The 20,451-nt window shown below is 45.5% G+C and overlaps 3 protein-coding genes across 7 annotated transcripts in view; 2 read left to right on the top strand and 1 right to left on the bottom strand.

Annotated features, from left to right (window-relative positions):
* Positions 1 to 7,985, top strand: part of PDPK1 (3-phosphoinositide dependent protein kinase 1) — a 42,008-nt gene extending 34,023 nt beyond the window's left edge. For both annotated transcript variants that reach the window (XM_081170917.1, XM_081170916.1), the window contains one exon: positions 2,610 to 7,985. In XM_081170917.1, coding sequence (XP_081027043.1) covers positions 2,610 to 2,639 — 30 coding nt within the window. In that variant the 3' untranslated portion in view covers positions 2,640 to 7,985. The remainder of the gene's footprint in view (positions 1 to 2,609) is intronic.
* Positions 7,986 to 8,523: 538 nt separating this feature from the next.
* Positions 8,524 to 14,892, top strand: UBE2I (ubiquitin conjugating enzyme E2 I). Of its 2 annotated transcripts, none has more exons than XM_081170954.1 (7): positions 8,524 to 8,699; positions 9,335 to 9,413; positions 10,221 to 10,304; positions 10,992 to 11,064; positions 12,393 to 12,502; positions 13,516 to 13,595; positions 14,247 to 14,892. In XM_081170954.1, exons 2-7 carry the CDS (start codon positions 9,348 to 9,350, stop codon positions 14,308 to 14,310), a joined length of 477 nt encoding a protein of 158 aa, XP_081027080.1. In that variant the 5' UTR covers positions 8,524 to 8,699; positions 9,335 to 9,347; the 3' UTR covers positions 14,311 to 14,892. The 2 variants fall into 2 exon arrangements, with proteins under 2 accessions (XP_081027080.1, XP_081027079.1); XM_081170953.1 differs by lacking the exon at positions 8,524 to 8,699 and adding an exon at positions 8,940 to 9,052.
* A 261-nt stretch (positions 14,893 to 15,153) lies between these two features.
* TSR3 (TSR3 ribosome maturation factor) lies at positions 15,154 to 20,439 on the bottom strand. Of its 3 annotated transcripts, none has more exons than XM_081170922.1 (6): positions 19,997 to 20,439; positions 18,509 to 18,702; positions 17,683 to 17,856; positions 16,406 to 16,469; positions 16,077 to 16,261; positions 15,154 to 15,747 (listed from the first exon to the last, which is right to left on the bottom strand). In XM_081170922.1, exons 1-5 carry the CDS (start codon positions 20,413 to 20,415, stop codon positions 16,093 to 16,095), a joined length of 1,020 nt encoding a protein of 339 aa, XP_081027048.1. In that variant the 5' UTR covers positions 20,416 to 20,439; the 3' UTR covers positions 15,154 to 15,747; positions 16,077 to 16,092. The 3 variants fall into 3 exon arrangements, with proteins under 3 accessions (XP_081027048.1, XP_081027049.1, XP_081027047.1); XM_081170923.1 differs by having other exon boundaries at positions 15,154 to 15,405; XM_081170921.1 differs by lacking the exon at positions 15,154 to 15,747 and having other exon boundaries at positions 15,773 to 16,261.
* Between the last annotated feature and the right edge of the window lie 12 nt (positions 20,440 to 20,451).

Here is a 20,451-nt window from a genome sequence, read left to right as displayed (position 1 = left end):
GATGATGGCTTTGAAAGAGGATTTGACAGAATTATAGAGGAGGAGGAGGAGGAGGAGACTGTAGATAGCTATGAGGCCCATAGCCAGTATTGGAGTCAGTTGTTGGGGAGTGTAAGTGGGCAGATGGTGCACCTGTTGCACCGATATTCTGCTTGTGAGCTTCACAGTGGTTGACCACTGTAATAACAGGATAGTGGACTAGATCCAGTAGGTTCATTCCAAGAGGAGTCTCCTGCTCAAAAATAATCTTGGTTCTTTTCTTTCTGGAGGGAACAGCCTCATGTTTGCAGGCCAGCCTCAAGACTGGCCTAACGATTCAAAAAGAGCAGAAGGATTGTCACCATGGCTGCCAGAACTGTAGCAGAAAGTTGGTCTGGTTCTTTTGCTGAGTGAGCAGACTACAAGTGTGTACACCTTCCCTGTTTTGCCATGATGAAAGGAGAAAGAGGTGGGGAGAAGGGTGCCAGGAGTCTGAGTCAGGAGGTGTGAACTTTTCCAATGGCGGCTGTACCTGAAAGCAGCACTGGGATTGGCTGGAAATTCCCTGTGCTTCACACACCCGTAGTGTGCCCCTCCTCCAAGTATATAAAGCCCTACATTACTGTGTGAGGGACTGGCCTTGAGCTACCTAGTGGATTCCACAATCAAGGTCCTGAGTTGTTTTTAATGCAGCTGATGTGTTGTTGACTCTTATTTCCCTAGCGACAATCTAGTAAAAGCAAGGCATGTTGTGTTTTTCCCTGCTTGCCCTGAGTGGGGATTTGTCCCTGTTCAAGGCCAACACTATCCATTTTCATCAGTGCTGATGCAAAGAGGAGAAACAGGTGAGGATTTTACAGAGAAGGTCCCTGGAAATTCTTTGGATGAGGAAGAGGCATAGTGGAAACTGCAGGTGTTGCTGGCCAAGTGACGCAGTGCTGAAACATCAAGACACACTGTGTTGGCTACAAGGGATATTTTGCCCTGAGATGTTTTGGGTTCCCAACATGCCAGTGCTATTAAGCAGATAAGGGTCTTTAAAAATAATGATGATTCATGTTATTATTTGAACTATCTTATCCTTGCTTGGTGAAGCCAAGGAGTGAGGCTCCTTGATTCTCTGGCAGAGCCACTGCACTGAGTTCTCCTTAGTCCTTGTCCTCCTCAAGCAACACAAATAGTGGCCTGGAATGTGGCTCTTTGAGTGCCCTTCCCAGGTCCTTCAGTTGAGGGCTGAAAAGTACCTCTGATCTGTACTGCACATCCCCAGGCGAGGAGGAAGGCAGCAGCTTGTGGGCAACCGAGGCCACCTGTGAAGTGTCAGAGTGCACAGCCTGCCACTGCAACACCTTTATTTCCTGTTCTTGGCCAAGGTGTCTCCAAAGTGACTTGGAGTTTTATGGTGGTTTCTTCTGGTAGTTGATGTCATCACCACCCAGGTTCCATGCAGGGAGGAAGCAGCCAAAAGGGTTCTCCAACCCTGATACAGGGCAAGATACTTAATTGCTGGAAAAATCCACGAAGCCAGGATATTTACATATCGTTCCTTCAGAATGTTAAGTTATACTATGGAATTATTAAATCTCAGTAACTAGATCCCAATTGCTGAAAATTTGATAGAGGGACCTTACAATTGTCTAAAAATGTGTTACACATTTCTGCCTCAAAGAGGAGAGTGAAGTGTACCCCCTCCCAATTAAAGTGCATAATCCTTCAGTATTGTATATACGCAAACTAAGACTGATGACTGGACACACCAGAAAGTGGGGTATTTGTACATCTTTCTTTGGACAAGGCAGACAGGCTGTACTGTATTAGAAACTTTAAATCTAGCACACTCGCTACTGAAGACATCCTCATTGCTTGAAAAACAGTAAAATAAGCACTAAAGGGAGGGCATCAAAACTGGAGCAAAGTACCCAGGCAGGCATGGTTCTGCAGCCTCAGGTTGTGATCTACAACTGTTGTTCATTTGAATTAACCTTTAGGAGGGGAGGGGGATTTCCAGTGGCTGCACCCCTACTTGCAGATTGCATATGTCATACTAATAAATGCTATAGAGTCATAGAATTGTAGAGTTGGAAATGGATCTCCAAGGGTCATTTAGTCCAACTCCTTGCAATGCAGGAATCACAGCTGAAGAATCCCTGACAGATGGCCATCCAACCTCTGCTTGAAAACCTCCAAGGAAGAAGAGCCCACACCTTCCGAGGGAGTCCATTCTACTCTCAAACGCTTCTTACCACTAACGCTTAGTGAGAACATAATCAGCAAAGCGAGCTGTTGATCGCATAAATGGCCCATTTTTTAATCCACAACTGTTCTTTTCAAACTGGGAGCTGGACCACTCACATACACTGGCCTAGTTGTACAGCCTAGCTAGTTTTGTAGGGAATGGGTGAGTCTGGCCTGTTGGCAGTTCCCTTAATTAACTTCCTATGTTTTGAGTAGCAGCTGATTGCCTAGTTCATCATCATGTGCCAAGGTGTCTTGCGTCAGAGAACAAAATCAGCTTGTTTGCCTGTTTTAAGGTTTTGCCTTCAAGAATGCCGGAGTCTTTCCACTGTGTGAGTCTTGCTGGAGAACCTTACCATGCAGAATCTCACCACTTTTTGTTTGTTTCCTTCCAGATCTTGCAGGAGCGAGGTTCAAGGATGTAACTGTGCCCCAGTATTGAATGCTGACAAGTTTTCCTTTGCATTGCCACACGAAGAGGCTTGGCACCAAGAGGATGTCGCTTGTTCAGACCATTTCTGTAGTTCTGGATTTTGAACCCTGAAGGTGGTGCTGCAGCTGGAGCTGGCTGCTTGCAGATGCCTGCCTTCAGCAGCAAGAGGGGTTGTGTTGGCTCTGGTGCCCGGTTGTGCTGATCTTAATCCCATGGAAAGAAGATTTGACTTCACTCTATGCTTTCCTTCCGAAGAGATATAGCGATGCTTTGCTGTTTGTAGGGAAACAATTTGGGTTTTAATAATTGTAGGCAGTTCAAGGTCAACATACTTGGTGCTATGAATAAATTACAGCCCACATGTGGGCACACATCCTTAAGCAGCTCCAGTTGACTGTGGCGGCTGCTGTACATTCCTTGGGGATCTATTGTAAGAATGCACTAGCCCAGACTAAGGGAGGGGTGCATCTTCATCCCCCTCCTGACCCTGCTTACTTCAGTACCCAGAGGGTATTCTCTTCTTGGGAAGAAGGTCTTATTTTGCCCACATCTCTAGGGAAGCCTTCCTCTCCAGGTAACTTGCTCCTGCAAAGGTTAACCTCCAATTTTAGCTATACTTTAGGATTGAAGCCCCAGTTAAACAAAAATAATATGGCAAATACCTTGCCTTGCACACATGTGTGCACACACGAAAACACACACACACCAAAGTTGCGTTCTTCGTTTTTAGAAATGCCTGCAAGTATTGCTACCCCCGTGGACTCACAGCACTGAAGGTAGACATGGGGGTTGAGTCTTCATGGGTGCTCCATCATGAAGGCTGGGAATGAGAATCTCTGTGCTCAAAAGCATCAGAGTTTGTGCAGCTGAAGGCAGGAATTATTGTGATTCTTTAACAGATGTTTACAGTCATTTCTACATTCTCTTATCTATGCAGTTCCTTCTGATGTTTGGCAAGTACTGTCAATAACACTTGTGGTTTCATTGAGAGAGGCTTGTGGTAAATGTGAAGAAACACAACTGGAGCTTTTTAGTGTACTGTGTTTAAATGAAACCATTAGCATGTCTTTTGAAAATAGGTTTAAAAGAGTATATACAGATCTCTCTGCTTCATAGAGCACAGAGAGGAGCCCTTGCTTGTCTGAGGCTCTCTTAACATGCTACCTATATTTTAACTTTCATTAAGCAACTCACAGAAGCTGTGTGTATACACACCCCTTCCTTTTCCATTCAGATGTGTGGAGTCCTCACAATCTTGAAGCATCCCTTGTCTGCCTGCATTTTTGATCTGGTTTTTGGCAAACCTTTTCTGCCCAGTAGATCAGCAAGTGGGCCATTTGTCTTTTGCCATGGAGACTGGTCTGCACAGAAAGTTGCAAGGCCCTCCTCAACATTGAGTAATCCGTTTGTCTTTTTTAAGATATTAGCATTGAAATGAATTTACTAAAATGTAATTCTTCTGAAGGGTGAAATGTTTCTACTTTTATACTTTTTTAGGCATCTGTGTTTGATTACCGTAAAGCGAACGCCAATGTGCTAAGAGATCACATTTCATGTACGTAGAAAGAAATGTTACTGCGAGTGTGTCTGCACACACACATATATGCAGATGCAAAGATGGCTCTTGAATTGGCTGAACAGGCCTTGTTCTCCTTCAGGCCCCACCGTTACTGTGACGCATTCTGCCAGGGCAGCCTGAGTGACTGACTTGAAAGGCCTCCATCTCCAAACAGCCTTTCCTTAAAGGTGGTGCACATGCCTGTCCAGAAACTGCCTTTGAATGTTTTTGCTGTAAGTAGCAAAGGATTTGACTGACACAAATTTCAGGCTTGAGAGGGGGCAGCAGCAAAACATGGTGAGTGGAAGGAGGTGGAGCACAGAAGCAGCCACTCTGTCCATCAAGTGGCCAGTGAACGTGTTTGCTGCTTTGGGGTGGGATTTCCCACCTTGCTGCCACTGTCCCCTTATGTCCTTGGAGGAGGGGATTTTTGATGTTCCTCCTGTTCCCCCTCTGACTTTAAAGCCAGAAAGCATCAGGAGACACTTTGGAAGGGGCTGAAGCCAGCATCTGTCAGGGTGATGATTTTGGCTGCAGGCAAGGTTTTCTCTCTGCATTGGTTTGGCTTCTTACTGAACGCAGAAAAAGTTTTAGCATGTTGAACAGTATGAAATTTAAGTTGCATCCTAGGATTTAACCTTGCAAGTGTGGAATCTTTTTGTATTCTTCATGATTGTGGAATGTGGTCTGTGGTATAAAGCTTAGCATGTTGAGAACCTCAGCTTCCATTGTTGGCTTAAGAAAAAATCCAGGTTTCTTGCCCTTGTGATGGGTAATGTAGGCAGTGTGAGGAGAGCTCAGAAAGCAAGTGGGTGCCGGACTGGGCTTTTCTATCCTTTGTGGCTCTACTTCTGTCTCCCAGAACTGCCACCTCAGGCCTTTTATTCTCTCCTTTTCCCTTTGTTACTTGTCTGTAGGCTCCTGAAACTTGGAAGCCAGGTATCTTTTAAAAATTAGGGGAAGTATTTAAATTGGCACTGCAGAAGATCACTTTCTTTGGTACAAATTTTAGATTGTACCAAAAACCCTATACCATGAAGTGTAGAGGACAGCAGGTAAAGGGCTAGCCAGGTGCCTTCTGCTTCTTTGCTCACGTTCTTTAAGGGGAGAGAACAGGTGCTCCTTTCAGCCACTTGCCACTTTCCTCACTTCAGTGGGTTAGTGTCTCTATGCATTATGCAAATTACATCCCCCCCTTGGAGAACTGGATAGATTTCAGCAGCTTAAAAAGGCAAACTTTCCCATTGCCTGTGGGGCCCTCCTGTCTCTGGACTCTGAAATACTAAAGTGGACACAGACAACTTTTGTTTCACTGCTCAGCTGTAGTTTAGCCTCAGCTTTGCCTTCATTTTACTCAGTTTTTTAAAAGAAATGTCAATTATTTATTTAAAAAGGGGGTGGGGAGAGCAAATGTGAAGTTTCTCATGTAAACAAGGGGCTTGAAGGCCTGCCAGTGTGGTGTAGTGGTTAAGAGCAGTAGTCTCGTAATCTGGGGAACCGGCTTCGCGTCTCCGCTCCTCCACATGCAGCTGCTGGGTGACCTTGGGCCAGTCACACTTCTTTGAAGTCTCTCAGCCCCACTCACCTCACAGAGTGTTTGTTGTGGGGGAGGAAGGGAAAGGAGATTGTTAGCCGCTTTGAGACTCCTGAAGGGGAGTGAAAGTCGGGATATCAAATCCAAACTCTTCTTCTTCTGCCCCCCCCCCCAAGAGATAATTGACTCTCAAGGCGCAAGAGGCCCTGCAATGATGCCTGACAACAAAATAGATGCTTCAGTTACATCTGTGCTCATTTAGCCATGCAACCTTCTGTCTTGTCTGTCCCATCCCTTGCTGCCATAAGCTGTCATTTAGTCTGGAAGAAATATGTCCCATCTCAGACACTTTCCCCTGCAAGAAAGATAAGTTTAGAGGCACACATACAACCATGGCCTGACACCCGGATGCTGCCATTCCCTGACTCTCACATATTTTAGTAAAAGGTGGGTAGAATGAGTAGAGAAAATTGCTTTTGTCGCAAGAGGAGAGATCGGCCCAAGGCCTGCTGTGTCCTTGTAGAGGGTGGGAGAGAGAACACTCCTTTCTCACTGTCAGAGCTGCCACTTAACAAAGTTGAGTGTTGCCAAACATTCACATGCTCTCCTACCCCAGGAGTGGCAGCTGTTGCCTCTGTTTCATCGCAAGGTTCTTTCTGCTAGTATGCTGGTCTCTGGAGCAAATGATCTTGCGCACTAATATAGGACTAGGGCCAAACTATGCTCACACATAGGACATCCACACCATCAGGCATTCTGTGCAATTGCTACTTGTGTGTAGGGGTTCCCTTGCAGACAGCCAAAATCAGTCACCGTCAGAGGGTAGGACTGGTATGGCATTAGAAAGAGATGCATGGACTCCCTCTGGCTTAAAACCAATAGTTCCCTGCATGTGAGTTAATACCTCAATTCAAGGAGAAGTGGAGTTCCTTTGAAAGGCTGTAGTCCAAGTTCAGTCTTTGTCTACTTCTTGGACCTTCCTTCAAATTCCATTTTTAGTGCTGTTGCTGAACTGAGATATTTTTCACAGCCTAGGCTACTTTACCTGCTTGCAAACAGAAAATGGATTTGAAACAAGCCTGGAAGTGGTTCTTTGCTTATTCAGTGCTCCTTCACTATCTTGGCCATCTCTGAATCCGGCTTTAGAGCTGCCGTTTAAGATGTTGGTAATGCATTTACTTAGGGAAACATGGGTGCCTCAAGCTTTGTGACAACTTGCTCCAAAAACAAGGGCTGAAAGGGCTACCTGGCTTTAATTGTCATGTAGTAGGAATGTCAAGCGCTGGCCTTTCCACAGAACTTGAATGCAAGTTAATGAAAGTTTGCTTGCATTTCAGTGGGGCCCTAATCAAGAAGATGCATTTGCTTGTGAACATTCCATCATTTACAAAACTGAATTGTCATGTGTGGAAAAGTGTGTTTTCTGTCCTTCCATAGGGTAGAAAACAGGTCATTGCTTGGGGCCAAGTTTATCAAAGGCAGCATTTTCACTGTGCTTACAAAGGACTAGATTTTCTGTGCACCTGGACAGGAAGCAAATCCGAATACTTGATGCATGCTTTACTTTTTAAAACTTAACTACAAACCTAGAATTATTGCTACTTACTAGTCGGGGGGGCTGTGTAGTGCATCCATGAGCAGAGGCACTCCTGTGCTTTTGAATACAGCAGTATGAGTGGGCTTCCCAGGAAGGGCACTTGGTTGCCTTTTGGTCTGATCCAGGAGGGTTCTTCCTACATTAAAACTTCCCAGGTAGACCAACCAACAGGAGAGGTGAGATCATCACACTGCCTTCCTCTGTGCTCTGGAAAGGTTGACCCTTTAAAACACTGATGAGGAGAGGCTGGTTTGAAATTAGGCTCTCCCTGTGCCTCCCCCCCACACCCCACCTGTTTGCTTTCTGCCAAGGTGGGGGAAGCAGTGACATCATTTTTATCTTCCAGACAGTGGATTAGCAATAGTTCTTTTTTGCACCAGTTCTTTATCTTTGAAGAGTACTTTTTGCAGCAGTTTGACACCTGGCATTGCACCCTTCCCCACCTCTGTACTTTTGGCCTGGCTGTGAGCAGAACAAAATGAAAGATTTCTTAGAGGAGTCCCTTTCGAGGCATCTCTAGTTCGTTTTCAGGTGGATGTGTCACTTCTGGAACAAATATATTACTGATATGTGTGGATGTTTTAAAGAAAAGTTTCGTTACACTCGCTCCTTGTAAAGTGCATGAAATAAACGTCTCCTTTCTAACAAAGCTGCCGTTGTGGGTCTTGGTTTCTGGGGCTGCGCTTGCAGGGCGGTGTCGGAGCGGTGTCCCAGCCTCTTCAGGGCGCAGCTGGAGTTCGGCTTCCAACCTCGCTGCTCCAGCCAACCCACCCGCCGTTCTTCGGCTCTGCTCGCGCAGGGAGGGTCGCATCTTGGCCTCGCAGCATTACTTCTACTACATTTATTACATATTTTATTATTATCCTCCCCCATCTGGCAGGATTTCCCCGGTGTTCTCCACGTGTGGCCCACGGTGGGGGCGGAGCTTCCCAGCCAAGATCCAATGGGGAGGAAGGGGAGGGGCAGTCGAGCCCCATCCGGGTTCTCAGAGCGACTCCCGTCATCATGGCAACCAGCCCCACCCCCAGAGGTGGGATCGCCGGTTGCCCAGCTCCGTGGATTGGCGGGGAATTTGCTCCGCCCCTGGGCGGAACCTACTTCTCTACCCGCGCAGAGTCTGCCCGCTCTGAGCTTCCAGGCCTGGCTGTGGCGCTGAAGTGCGCGCGCACCGCGCAGGCGCCGTTTGGCGGACGGGTCGCGCCGAGGGACAGGCTGCGCCGACGCGCTCCGCTTCCTGCGAGGGAAAGTCCAGGCTTGAGACAAAAGGGGGGGAGGCGAGTAGGGAACATCCGGGTCATTCGCCGCCGCCGCCGTCGCCTGAATCCGGGACACGCGCGGGAGCTGCTGCTGCGGCCGCTACACGGTGAGGCCTTTGGCGGGAGGACGCCTAGGAAGAGGCCGCGGGCAGGAGCGGGAAGCGGAGGAGGCGGCGGCGGCGGACTGGGCCTAGAGGCAGCCCTGAGGCGGAGAGGGAAACGCGCGGCGAAGGCCTCTCAGCCCGCGGAGCGGCCGCCTTCTCGGCCTCCTCCCGGGGCTCCCGCTGGTCCCTCAAGGTCAGGCCTGGCTGCTCGCGCTCCGCCTCCGGGGCGAGGAGAAGGCCGGGCCGGGCCCATAGCCGGGTTCCGCCGAGGCGGGGCTGGTTGCTCCGGGGCCGGGCCGGGCCTTCCTGCGGCGGCGGCGGTGCTCCTAGGGCTCGCACGGGACTCCTAGGCCGCGGTACTTCTCCGACCTCCTCCCCCCGCCCGCCCGGTTGCTGGACTTGGGGAGGGAGGAGGCGGCGGCCTGCGGGAAGCAGCAGCGCCCGGGGAAGGGGGGAGAGGCTCAGGGTCCTGGGATCCTTCTTTCTCTTCCCCCTCCCTCTCCCGCCTCGTCGGGAAAGCTGACAGTTTCCGGGGCTGCGGTAGCAAAGTCGCCCCAAGACGGTTTTTTGCGGCCCATTAGGTGGCGGCGATGCGGAAAACTTCAGCTGCCCTGACTGGCATCTGTTTTGTCTTGCAGAAGGACCTTGAATATGTCGGGGATTGCGCTCAGCCGACTTGCGCAGGAGAGGAAAGCCTGGAGGAAGGACCACCCGTTTGTAAGTGGCAGCATCTCCCACTGTGAAGATGAAGAGGAGGAGGGTTTTGTTTCTAACATGACTCCAGCCCCTTTTAGGTGTTCCAACATTCCGAAAGAACCATTAGCTCAGCAGAGAGGCTTTTTCAAAAAATGAAATAGTTGATAATAAGTGAATAAGCACAGTACTTAATCTTGCATTAGTAAAAAGTATGTAGAATCTGTATTTAAATGCTAAATAGAAATAGCCACCAAGGAATAATATATACATTTTTTGAAGAGACACATTTTAAATGATTTTGTTTTTTAAAAAAGCTGCACATTGTAAACAAATGGTTTTCAAAGGCACCCTGAGTGCCTTTAATCAGGGCAACTGCCTGTATTCTTTCCAAAATTATAAACAGCTATTGGACACTATCAGTGGCTCACTAGAAACTGGCTAGTGGTGAGCCACAACCAATATTTTACACATTTCTGTTCTACAACAAATAATAAACAAAGATGATCACTTGGCTATTGCATAAAAATGCACTTGATTTCTCTCTGAAATTCTAGTCTCTGAATGTCTTCAACATGCTGATAAAGTATGTACACGGCCACAGTGAGTCTGAAGTCCTAAACAGTGTAATATCCATTGTTGGCTATACTCAAAGTTGATCTAAGAGTACTGGGCTTAAGGTAGCCATGCCCATTAATTTAAATAGGCCTACTGTGAGTAGGACTGACATTGGAGGAGCACAAGGTTCTGTGACTATCCCTTTCACTAGCATACACTGTATGTTGTCATGATATCTCACATCATCTTCAGCTAACCTTTTAATTGTTTTAGGGTTTCGTAGCAGTACCAACAAAAAATCCAGATGGTACGATGAATCTCATGAATTGGGAATGTGCTATTCCAGGAAAGAAAGGGGTAAGGTTTTGAATGCCTACAAACATTACTGTTCTGTTCTTGGAAGATAGTATTTTATGTTTGGTCTATACTAGTTTAAGGGTACTTCTGTTATATCAAAATGATTTCTCCCATCCGTAAAAAATACTTAGTTAAATGACTAAATGTCCATTCACGCCAAAATTACTGTTAACTGCAAAAAGGAATAATCAATCTGTGTCCTAGTTATTTCTCAGCTGGATGTTTGATTGGTCATTCTGAAACAGTTTGCTGCTTGTCTCCTAATAAACTCTCAAGGCAATGGAACCGAGTGGCCTGGGTGTCTCCATTGGAGAGCATGAAGATGCTTTTCAGAATTCTTGTCATTCTGCTCTTAACAGGAAAGTTTGTGTTGGCAAGACTGGAGTTGTATCTACTCAGTAATGGTAGAATAGGCTAAAAAGGCTTGTATGGAAAGAAATGTTAGCATGTTCTTAAAATGAGGGAGATTTAAAGCGGCTGTAAGAGAAGCAATATTTTAACCTGGTGTAAATCTTTCACAGTGGATTTGCAATACGTTGCTGCATTAGTTATCTATCTTGAAGTATATATGTGTGTGTTTGTAGCTGCCTGATATTCTCATTATACACCTCTGGAGAGTATGCTAGCCTAGGCAGCTTGGTCCTAGATCACTCAATATTTCTAACCTATGCTATGCTCTCCTGACAGACACCATGGGAAGGAGGCTTATTTAAATTACGGATGCTTTTCAAGGATGATTATCCCTCCTCACCCCCAAAATGTAAGTGAGATTAACTCATATAAACTGCCTAGAAATATTTTTTGATTAAGCAGTATTTAAATCTTGCAAAGTAAACAAAATAATGAAAGACTTTCAGATTAAGGTTGTTAAATGATGTAGTGACCCTAGCAACACAATAGTTTGCCACCTGTGTTGTGAAATCCATTCCTTTCACAGGATGCTTTCAATAGTGGCCAGATCTAAAAGTACTTGAATAAATGTATTATTTCTCTACCAGATTTCTTCGTTTTTGCCTGTACAAATATTAGGAGTCCCTGGAATAGGAGAACAAATTGTCCTGAACCACTGGAGCGCTGTCTTCATTATTTCCTTTGCCCCGTTTTGTCCTGAAATTGTTTGATTTCTTATGGATAGAAGCTCTGGAAAGTGGCCCTCAAGTGACAAACAAAAGCTGTGTTGCTGTTTCACAGTTTCTGGTGTCCCCAAGGATCCTTAGATGTTAGGCTGCTCCAAGTTTCCTGCTCTTAATAGTTTTTTTCTTTTTAACATTGTTAATAACTGCCTCGAATGACCTTTTGTGCAACAGGTAGAAAAAATATTGTAATAATATTTTAATATTTTCCATTTTGGTTTAAAACGAGGATAAAGAGATGAATTTTTAAAGTTTATTTCTACTGATATTTGTTTTTTTATGATCCCCCCCCGATGTATTTCACTGTTTCTATTTTAGTTGTAAGCTGCCTTGAATCCCTGTGATAGAAAAAGGCGGTATATAAATAAACATAATAGTAGTGGTATATAACTTTCTAGGCTTCATTGCCTGTTGCCCTTATTTGAATTCACTGTTTTCTTTATTTCCTTGAATGTTTCACTTGGTCTTGTTAGGAATGCATCCAGAGGACATATTTTCCCCTCACTTGCTCTCCACTCCCTCCACTTTAAGTGTGTGTGTGCACGCGCGTGCCTTTCTCCTAAGCTGCAGTTCTTCAAATTGTAGGTGGTGGTGACAGCAACAGCTGTTCTCAGACAGCATCCCCTGAATGAGAGTGATGAGCAGTGTGTTGATTGGTTGATCCAAGTGTGATTGTTCCAAATAAATTTACTTGAAGCTCCTTTGATTCAGCAAGGGATTGCTTCAGCTTTCTGCCTAAGAGCAGCAGAAGCCCAGCAGATGTATCCCAGTAGGATTTTCTCACCCAGGTTTTTAAGCGCAAATCACCCTCTTCCCTTGCAGCCTGGGAAAGCGCAAGTTGTGTGATGGCAAAAAGTTTTTTTTCTCCTACAGTGGAGTAGTCACATGATGACAGTTGAAGCCTTTCCACACAATTGCTTGGCTTTATGTCTGAACTAGGTCTTCTCTTGTGCAGGCAAATTTGAGCCACCCTTATTTCATCCAAATGTGTACCCTTCAGGCACTGTGTGTCTGTCCATCCTAGAAGAGGATAAGGATTGGAGGCCTGCAATCACAATTAAACAGGTATGCATATTTCTCTACACAAAAAATGAGCTACAGGAGGCTGGGATAGACACTTCCCTGGGTGGGTTTAAATTGAGCCAAGTGCCCCTTTTCTTGGCAAAAATTACAGAAATGCAGGAAGCTAGTATTGCCTGCTCTGAATGGCAGTCTAGCTCCAGGCAGATAATTCTTCCCTCTCACCTACTGTGCATTTCTTGTACCTGGAGATTAAGCCTGAGACCTTCTGCATCCAAAGCATATATCTTACCAGTGAACAGTGCTCCCTGGCAGCTGTTGATTCACATAGTTCCTGAGCAAACATGCATACTGAGTGGCGGAAGTAGTTAACTCACCAGGTTGCAGTTAACCTGGGAGTCTTGCTGCCTTGAAACATAGCCCAAAACCTCTGGTTATGTGGCCATCATACTTTTTGCTCTAGATAATATATAACTGCTATGGGAAGCAAAACAATTGTGGAATCTAGAGTTTCCATAAGAACACTAGTAAATAGAGAGGCTGCAGTCGTTTTGCACCCTGAACTCAAGTCCCTTTCATAAGCATACTTAGGGTTGGACTTTACCTGCCTGGAGCTTTCCAGAAAGCAAGAGTGCTCTCTGGCAGGACAATGAGTTGCGTGCAACGTTAGTCAAACTCAGTGTGCAATGTTAGTCACACTTGGGGTCGACTTCAGTTGGCTACAGTCCATGTTTCTCCATGACATGAGAAGTCAACGTGTACACCCCAAATCATTGGAACAGCGGGATATAATTCAGTGTACTTGGAAAGGTCTTGGGTTCATGTTTGAGAGACTGTTTTGAGTGGAATTTCTGTCTTTATTTTTAGAGAGCACTGAATAACTAAGCTAAATAAAGAATTTGATTTAAAATAAAAATGGTTTAGTATATATTTGATTCAAATTCATTGTGGCCACACAGAGAGCTTCTCATGTTTCAACTGCATTTTCTCATGCAGACTAAAATCTGTTTTATAGCAATACTTGCGTGAAGGGTGTTTCTTTTCTTCTGTGCTCATAGATCTTGTTAGGAATCCAAGAACTCCTAAATGAACCAAATATTCAGGACCCAGCTCAAGCAGAGGCTTACACAATTTACTGGTGAGTAGACTTCACCTGCTCTGATGTGATACCCCTTGACAATTGCAGTCACAGTAGACTGGTGCTTCCTCTCAAAAGACAGAACCAAATATCCACCATGTCTCTTTCCCTGTCAATCATAGTAGGTAAGCATTTGTGTAACACTTTGGGGCTAAACTAGACAAAAATGCAGGGTTTTAAAAATGCAGGAGGCAGCTGCTTCAGAAGTTGGAGTGAATCGCTGCCCTTCCTCCAAAATTGTTTGTGTTAGGAAGGAGCTGTTGGCACCAGTGAGGCTTCTGTGCAAGTTGGTAGAGCATGAGACAATCGCAGGGTTGTGGGTTTGAGCCCCATGTTGGGCAAAAGATTTCTGCATTGCAGGGGACTGGATTAGATGACCCTCATGGTCACTTCCAACCTTGCAATTCTTCGATTCTGTGAAGTGCTTCACCTATGTTAACCATGTTGCTTGTAAAAATGACACCTTCCTAATTCATATCCATACCCCTTTCCATCTCCAGTCAGCAACTCCTGGGAGATCTGTTAGATCCCAGTGTTCTGAGTATTCTGCATGTGGGGTCTTCAGTGTTTGATTATCTCAAGCTATGGGCTTGATACAGAATGCCTCATGCAGAGAGATCTTTAAAAGTCAAGTCACCTTTCTCTTTTTAGCCAAAACAGAGTGGAATATGAAAAGAGGGTTCGAGCACAAGCCAAGAAGTTTGCACCATCATAAGCTCCTGTCATCCAGCATCTTAAAGGAAGGGATTAATTGGCAAGAACTTGTTTACAAAACTTTTGCAAATCTATTGTCACTATGTACAATTAATAGTCACTTAGGGGAGGGGATTGTATGTGTGCCATTTTCCATATTCGCCACTTGTATACAGTTCTAAATTTGCTGAATTGCCCCCCGTTTTTTCATACAGGGTCTCTTCCTTCAGTCTTTTGTATTTTTGATTGTTATGTAAAACTTGCTTTTATTTTAATATTGATGTCAGTATTTCAACTGCTGTAAAACTATAAACTTTTATACTTCTATAAATTCACTAGTATCTCTAGTTTCTTTGCTTTCTGATGCAGGCATGCTTTAAACTGTTTAGAAGTATATTTTGCCTCTACTTGGCTGTAAGAAGAAAAGAAAAAAACATGCCCTCCACCCCCTTTTTTGATTTCTACCAATAATAAATTAGGTTGTTGTTGCTTAAAAGCCTCCAGATCCAAAGTCAGCCAGCATCTTGATTCTGCATCACTTCCTTTGTGTTTATGGCGTTTTGTCTGTGTTGCTGTTTAGAGTAAATAAACTTGTTTCTATAAAGCTTTTTTGTCTCACTTTCTTCCTTTAATATACTTGTCACTTTTGGAGTGACCTCTCTTGCAGGCATTCAATAGCTTTGGGAGAGATATCATGCCATGGTCATTCCAGGCAGCAGGAGTTAAAAAAAAATCTGTGTGAGATCTTGAAAAGCCACCGGTAGTTAGTTCCATGTGACCATACTGCTGTATTCAAGCATCCAAAATACAATAGCGCATCATTTGGCTGCTTGGCTTAATAGGATGAAAGGACAACTAACCAAAGTTTGGTACATTAGTGTTTATTCCACTCCCATGAATATACATGTTGGGGGCAGGGGTAGGCTTTTCAACATTGCCAATATAAGGATTTCCTTCCTTCACATCAAAGCATCCTTTTAGCCGGACAATAGAGGTTGAAAATGCATGTTTCAGACCCAGTAGCTTCATTATCCTGGTGACATTCTCATTGGCTACTGTCCCACACCCCACTGGTGACCTAAGGAAGCTTAGAGTGCAGTTTCATCTTTCCTCTTGCCTGCAAAGTGAGGAATTTTTTTTTGTATCAAGGCACAAGTGACACAGGTTAAATGCTGCAATGAGCTTGGGGTGCTTTTGTAACACTGCAATTTCAGCCACCTTTGTTTTGCTACCATCTGATCCCCCAGAGGCAGCTCATTAGCCACTGTTGAAAGCTACACTGGAGGGGTGTGGGTGTGGGTGTGGAGTCCGGCCTTGCTCCAGCAAGGTAGTCCCTTGTGTTCTTCACCCTCAGCAGTATAAGGGTCAGGGTGCCTGCCCATCTCAGCTGGAGCTTCTCATTCAGCATCTGCATTCCCAGCCACCAGGCCACAGCCTCTCTTGGGTATCAGGAGAGGTACTGAATTGAGAGGTGGAGGCGTTACTTTCAGTGAACCTCTCCCAGTTTATTTCCTTCCAACATCACAACATAGTCTACTAGTAGAAACTAGCTGAAATGGTGATTTAAAAGCGTGCCACAGTTGCAGCATATGGCCACTACAACAGAAGAGAGACGGTGAGGCCCCATTTGCTAGCAGTAAGTGGGGACTGCTATCGACAGAAGGTTCTCAACCAACTTTGTATATATTCTTAACCCACTGGGGTCACCAGAGCAGAGTGCAGTCAAGCCCAATCCTAGACAGGCTTTATTTAAAAGCAAACCCCATCACTGAGTTCAATGGGACTTACTTCCTTGTAAGAATGCTCAGGATTGGAACCTTGGTTTGTTTTTAGTTTTCTCCCACACAGCTGGCTTGCTGTGTGCAGCACATGTTGCATTCAGGTCCTCTGAGCTGCTACTCTTTCCAGCATCATCCTCATCATCATCCTCATCAGATGTTTCTTCATCGGAACTTTCATCACCAGCAGTTATTCTATGAATAGAGATCAGTGTAATACAAACCAAGAAGGAAAAGGAAAATGAGACACTACTGCTATGTCAACTCAGAAGTAAGCCCCACTAAATTCAATGGACTTGTTCCCTGGTGGGTTTAGGACTGCAAACCTGAAACTCTTACCCTGAAATTCTGGCAGGCCTGTTGGGATTAAAAAATTCTTTTCCAGAGTCTATATCAAAGGGGTCTGTGGAGAGAAAAAAGCAGAATGGTAAGCTATTGTTCCAAGTTTTTTCTTCTTCTCTAGAACAATATGTATGCAGTTACATCCCATCTTTCAGAATGCAAATCATTCCAAGATGACTTAAAAGTAAAATCAATATGCAATAATTTACCAGTACAATGCCAATAATAATTGCCACAGGCAGTTGATGGTAGATAATTTGGGAGTGTGGGGTTGGTTTGTTAGTCCAGCTGGTGTAGTCATTGAAGGCAGGGGAGATGGGCAGAGACTTTCGTCTATATTGACAATAATTACTGCATCAAGGAAACCAGTATCACTGGCTGACAGTGAGCTATTAGGCCTAACTCAAGGTGTTAGTGTTGCCATGACAAAGCTCTAAATGTTGAGTTGAGGTGATTTAATACTTGAATTTCACTTTTCCAACAACAAATGTTGAACCATTGTTTTCTGATTACATTGAGGGGGTTTGTGGGATTTTGGAGCAGTATTTTGTAGATACCAGCCCTTTGTTGTTAGGAGGAGGTTTTTGAAGGTTGTCAAGGGCCCAGTCGCTGCTCATTTTACTACTGGATTCTTTAAAAGGGCATGTACTTGGTGGTGTGTTAGCCCAGGGCATTTCAGTGTCCCCTAGTTTGTCTTGTATTTCTTGTGTTGATATGGGTTTGTTATTTTTGTAGAAGTCTGCTAGGCGGTATAAGCCTTTGGCTTGCCAGGTTTTTATCTAGAGGTTTTGTGCTGCGTGGTGCAATAGTGGGGTGGTGTGCCAGGGGGATTAGTGGGGATGGGGTTGAGGACAGTTTACCTGCTTCTTCCTTCCATGCTTTAAGCATGGTCTGTGTGAACCTGTTTAGTGTGGTGGGGATTTTCCTTAGTTTTTGGGGGAGGAATGGGTAAGCTGTGGTGGAGGTATTTTCAATTATGTCTCTCTCCAGGTGTACTCATTTTGTCTTGTCTTCTAGAATGTATGGAATTATGTGGGACACTTGGTTGGTGATGTAGTATAGTTCTATGCTGGGGATTCCCCACGCTCCTAGGGGGCACCCAAGTTATGTGGCTGACTGATCCCATATGTTCATCCCAGAAGAATGGAGCAGCTTTCTGACTGAGCACCACTTGATTTCCTGACCATGGAGGTGCAGGGTAGACAAGGGCAATATCAAGGCATTGTTTAAGAAGACTCAAAGGTCCTCAGAAGTAAAAGTCAGTAGGTTCTTACCTATTTCTTCTTTTTCTTTTTCTTGGGCATGAGCCAGAAACTCTTGTTCAACTTTCAGTACTTCCTCTTCACAATTACAGGCTGCATATTTCTCCAGGAGGTCTTTATTCAAATCAAGGAACACTTTTCCCCATTTAAATTTTTGTAAGAGGATTATGGCAAGATCAGAGAATCCTAAAATAAAGACAAGAAAGTCTGCATTTTAAAAAAAATTACAAGGTACTTTGCAGGTAAAGAAGCTGTCCAGCCCCATACCTCCTAGTTGCTGGTGACATTGTGAAATAAGTAAGTTTTTATCTATCTATCTATCTATCTATCAGTATCTATCTATCAGACTTCATTGGCATAAAAAGTGCATTGTATACATGGATCAAAATACAACACAGTTAATGAAACATATTAAGAGGTACTTTAGGATAAAACTGTCCAGACCAGACATTGTGAGGTACGTTAAGACCTATGGTGACAATTTTATAGCATCACTCAGAAATCTTGCCACATTCTTCAATTAATCAGTTAGTTGGGACAGAGGCAGGTAGCTCAAAATAAAGACAGAAGTCCCTATTAAAAAGTAATTGAGCAATATGTACATTCGCATACACCTTGCTGTAAGCCTATAGCAGTGCTCAAAAGAAGGGAGGGAATGTGGAGAGAACAGACCCCAGATTCCTCAGCAGATCCCACAGACCCACAGAACATTTTCAAACTTGTCCCAGTCATCAAGGAAATATGTTTGACACTAAGGCGTGGCTGCACACAGGCATGTATTCATACAGTCCACTTTACAGCAAAGAATTAGACCTACAAGCTTTTCTTCCAGCCTCACCCACAATGTAGAAAGTAGCTGCAAATGCTTCCACACAGGAGAGTTTGCATGGCCGGCCGTAGTTCACTGGATTTGCAGCCACCAGAAAGGGCAGCAGGCGGAGATGGCTTCCCTTCATCTTGGCAAATGGCGTCTCATCCAGCTTTGCCCAAGAGCAGTCAATCACCGCAATTCCATTCTGAGCCACAATCTGTCTAAAAACACAGCAACAGCAATTTCAAACCAGGATGTTGCTGGTTTCTCGCCCCACTGGAGCTGCTTTGGGATCCAGTTAGGATAGCAGATGTGAGTTGCTCAAGACCGCCAAGCCAGACTTCTCATGTGAAGACACTGGATGTGGCCAAATCTGAACAAATCTGAATAACCAAGGACTCAGCAACGTTACATCGATCCTAAGGTGTGAAGTTTCATCAGCTCACTAGCTTGTGGAAGCATCCACTGGAACACAGCCCCAAAAGAACACTGGCTGGGAACGCACCTCAACCCTGAAGTATCAGTCTTACAGGCTCCACATACTGGCCCTACACATGAGCACTAAGAAGAAAGCAGCCCTGTAGCTGGACCAGCCTGTTCTTACAGATGCCTGAGGGAAGCCTGCAAGCAGGGCATGAACACAGCACTCATTCAGAGGCAGCAATAGAGACAGAACAAAACAATTATGGCTAGAAGCCACTGATAGGCTTGTCATGAATCTGTCTAATCCTCAGTGAAAATCATTCAAGTTGATGGCTATCACTGCCTCTCAGTGAGCAAATTCCAGAGTTTATTACCAGCTGTGTGAAGAGCTGCTTTCTTTTGTCTGCCCAACATTACCGTTGAGTGGCCCTGAGTATAGTATAGCATGATGAAAGGTCCTGCCTTTTCCCCTCAAACGGGCAGAAACCCTCCTCCTGTCTTTGCTGCCTACCCCTTTCCTCTAGATGCCTGTAAATACAATCTGGCAAGTATCTAAAAAGGAAGTAAGGGCTTGACCTTTATTGATATTAATACATGTTCCATATTTTCTTTTAACACTATCAATATGCGTAAGAGATTCAGGAACTAAGTATTTACCATCTCAAAGGGATGGCCAGGCTACCCAGAAAAGGCAATCATATAAAGCATTATCAGGTATCCTGGCTGACAGGAGAGAAGCAACACACACAACAAATTTCTGCGGGGGACCACCTCTTTCTGTGATGTATGTATGATGTTTTGGGGGGTGGTCTTGAGCTACAGGGTAGGCTATTTCAAAAGTCTATATAACTGCTTGCACACAAATGTTCTGGGTTGCTCCTCGCTCCTGAATGTGTTGAGTGAACACCCTGTTGCAACAGTTCAATAAAGATCCGGCTTACTAGCTGCTTTGCTTCTCAATATTCTCTGTTATTTTCTCCTACCGATAGAGAACCTACATAAGGACTCTATACGGGCTCTTGGATACCCCATAAGGGAAAAGGGAGCAGATTTTCCTTCTAACACCTTCCTAGCTCCGCCGGCCCCGCTCACCTGTCTGCGGGGGAGACGAAGCGGGTGGCGGCGGGGCTGAGGATGACGCCTCCGAAGCGCTGCCCCAGGCGCAGCGTCCGCACCAGCCCCTTCCTCGCCAGCCGCCGCCCCGTGCAGCGCCGCGGGTCGCAGTGGCCCAAGTCCCACATGGCCAGCGGGGGAGAAGGCGAGGCCCGGACCTCGCCGCATCCCCGGACGCTGCCGCTACCCGGCTCCGGCTCGGCCGACGACGACCCCGCCGCCGCGCCCTTGACGGGGGAGGAGGAAGAGTGGCCGCGGAGCGGGTCCCCGCCCGAGATGGGGCCGGAGTCGCCGCCGGGGCCTTCCTCATCCTCCGCCTCCGCGAAGGCCTCGAGAGGGGGTCCCGGCCGGGGCTGCCGCTGCCGCCGTTGCTGCTGCTGCTGCCGCTTCCGCCCCATCTCCTCGTGTACCAAGGGGAGAAGAGGCGGGTAGAG

The sequence above is a fragment of the Podarcis bocagei genome, assembly GCF_964188305.1.
Source record: "Podarcis bocagei genome assembly, chromosome: 14".
Taxonomy (NCBI): Eukaryota; Metazoa; Chordata; class Lepidosauria; order Squamata; family Lacertidae; genus Podarcis; species Podarcis bocagei.
The sequence above is the reverse complement of the archived record's forward strand: the minus strand, read 5'-3'. Positions and strand labels throughout refer to the sequence as shown.

Excerpts from the sequence above, each read along its gene's own strand:
- UBE2I (XM_081170954.1), top strand. The coding sequence starts at position 9,348 with ATGTCGGGGATTGCGCTCAGCCGACTTGCGCAGGAGAGGAAAGCCTGG. Across the intron at positions 10,305-10,991 it reads CTATTCCAGGAAAGAAAGGG|ACACCATGGGAAGGAGGCTT; the intron begins GTAAGGTTTTGA and ends CTCTCCTGACAG. Across the intron at positions 12,503-13,515 it reads CTGCAATCACAATTAAACAG|ATCTTGTTAGGAATCCAAGA; the intron begins GTATGCATATTT and ends CTGTGCTCATAG.
- TSR3 (XM_081170922.1), bottom strand. The coding sequence starts at position 20,415 with ATGGGGCGGAAGCGGCAGCAGCAGCAGCAACGGCGGCAGCGGCAGCCC. Across the intron at positions 17,857-18,508 it reads AGCTACTTTCTACATTGTGG|GATTCTCTGATCTTGCCATA; the intron begins GTGAGGCTGGAA and ends TCTTTATTTTAG. Across the intron at positions 16,470-17,682 it reads AAAAGAAAAAGAAGAAATAG|ACCCCTTTGATATAGACTCT; the intron begins GTAAGAACCTAC and ends TTCTCTCCACAG.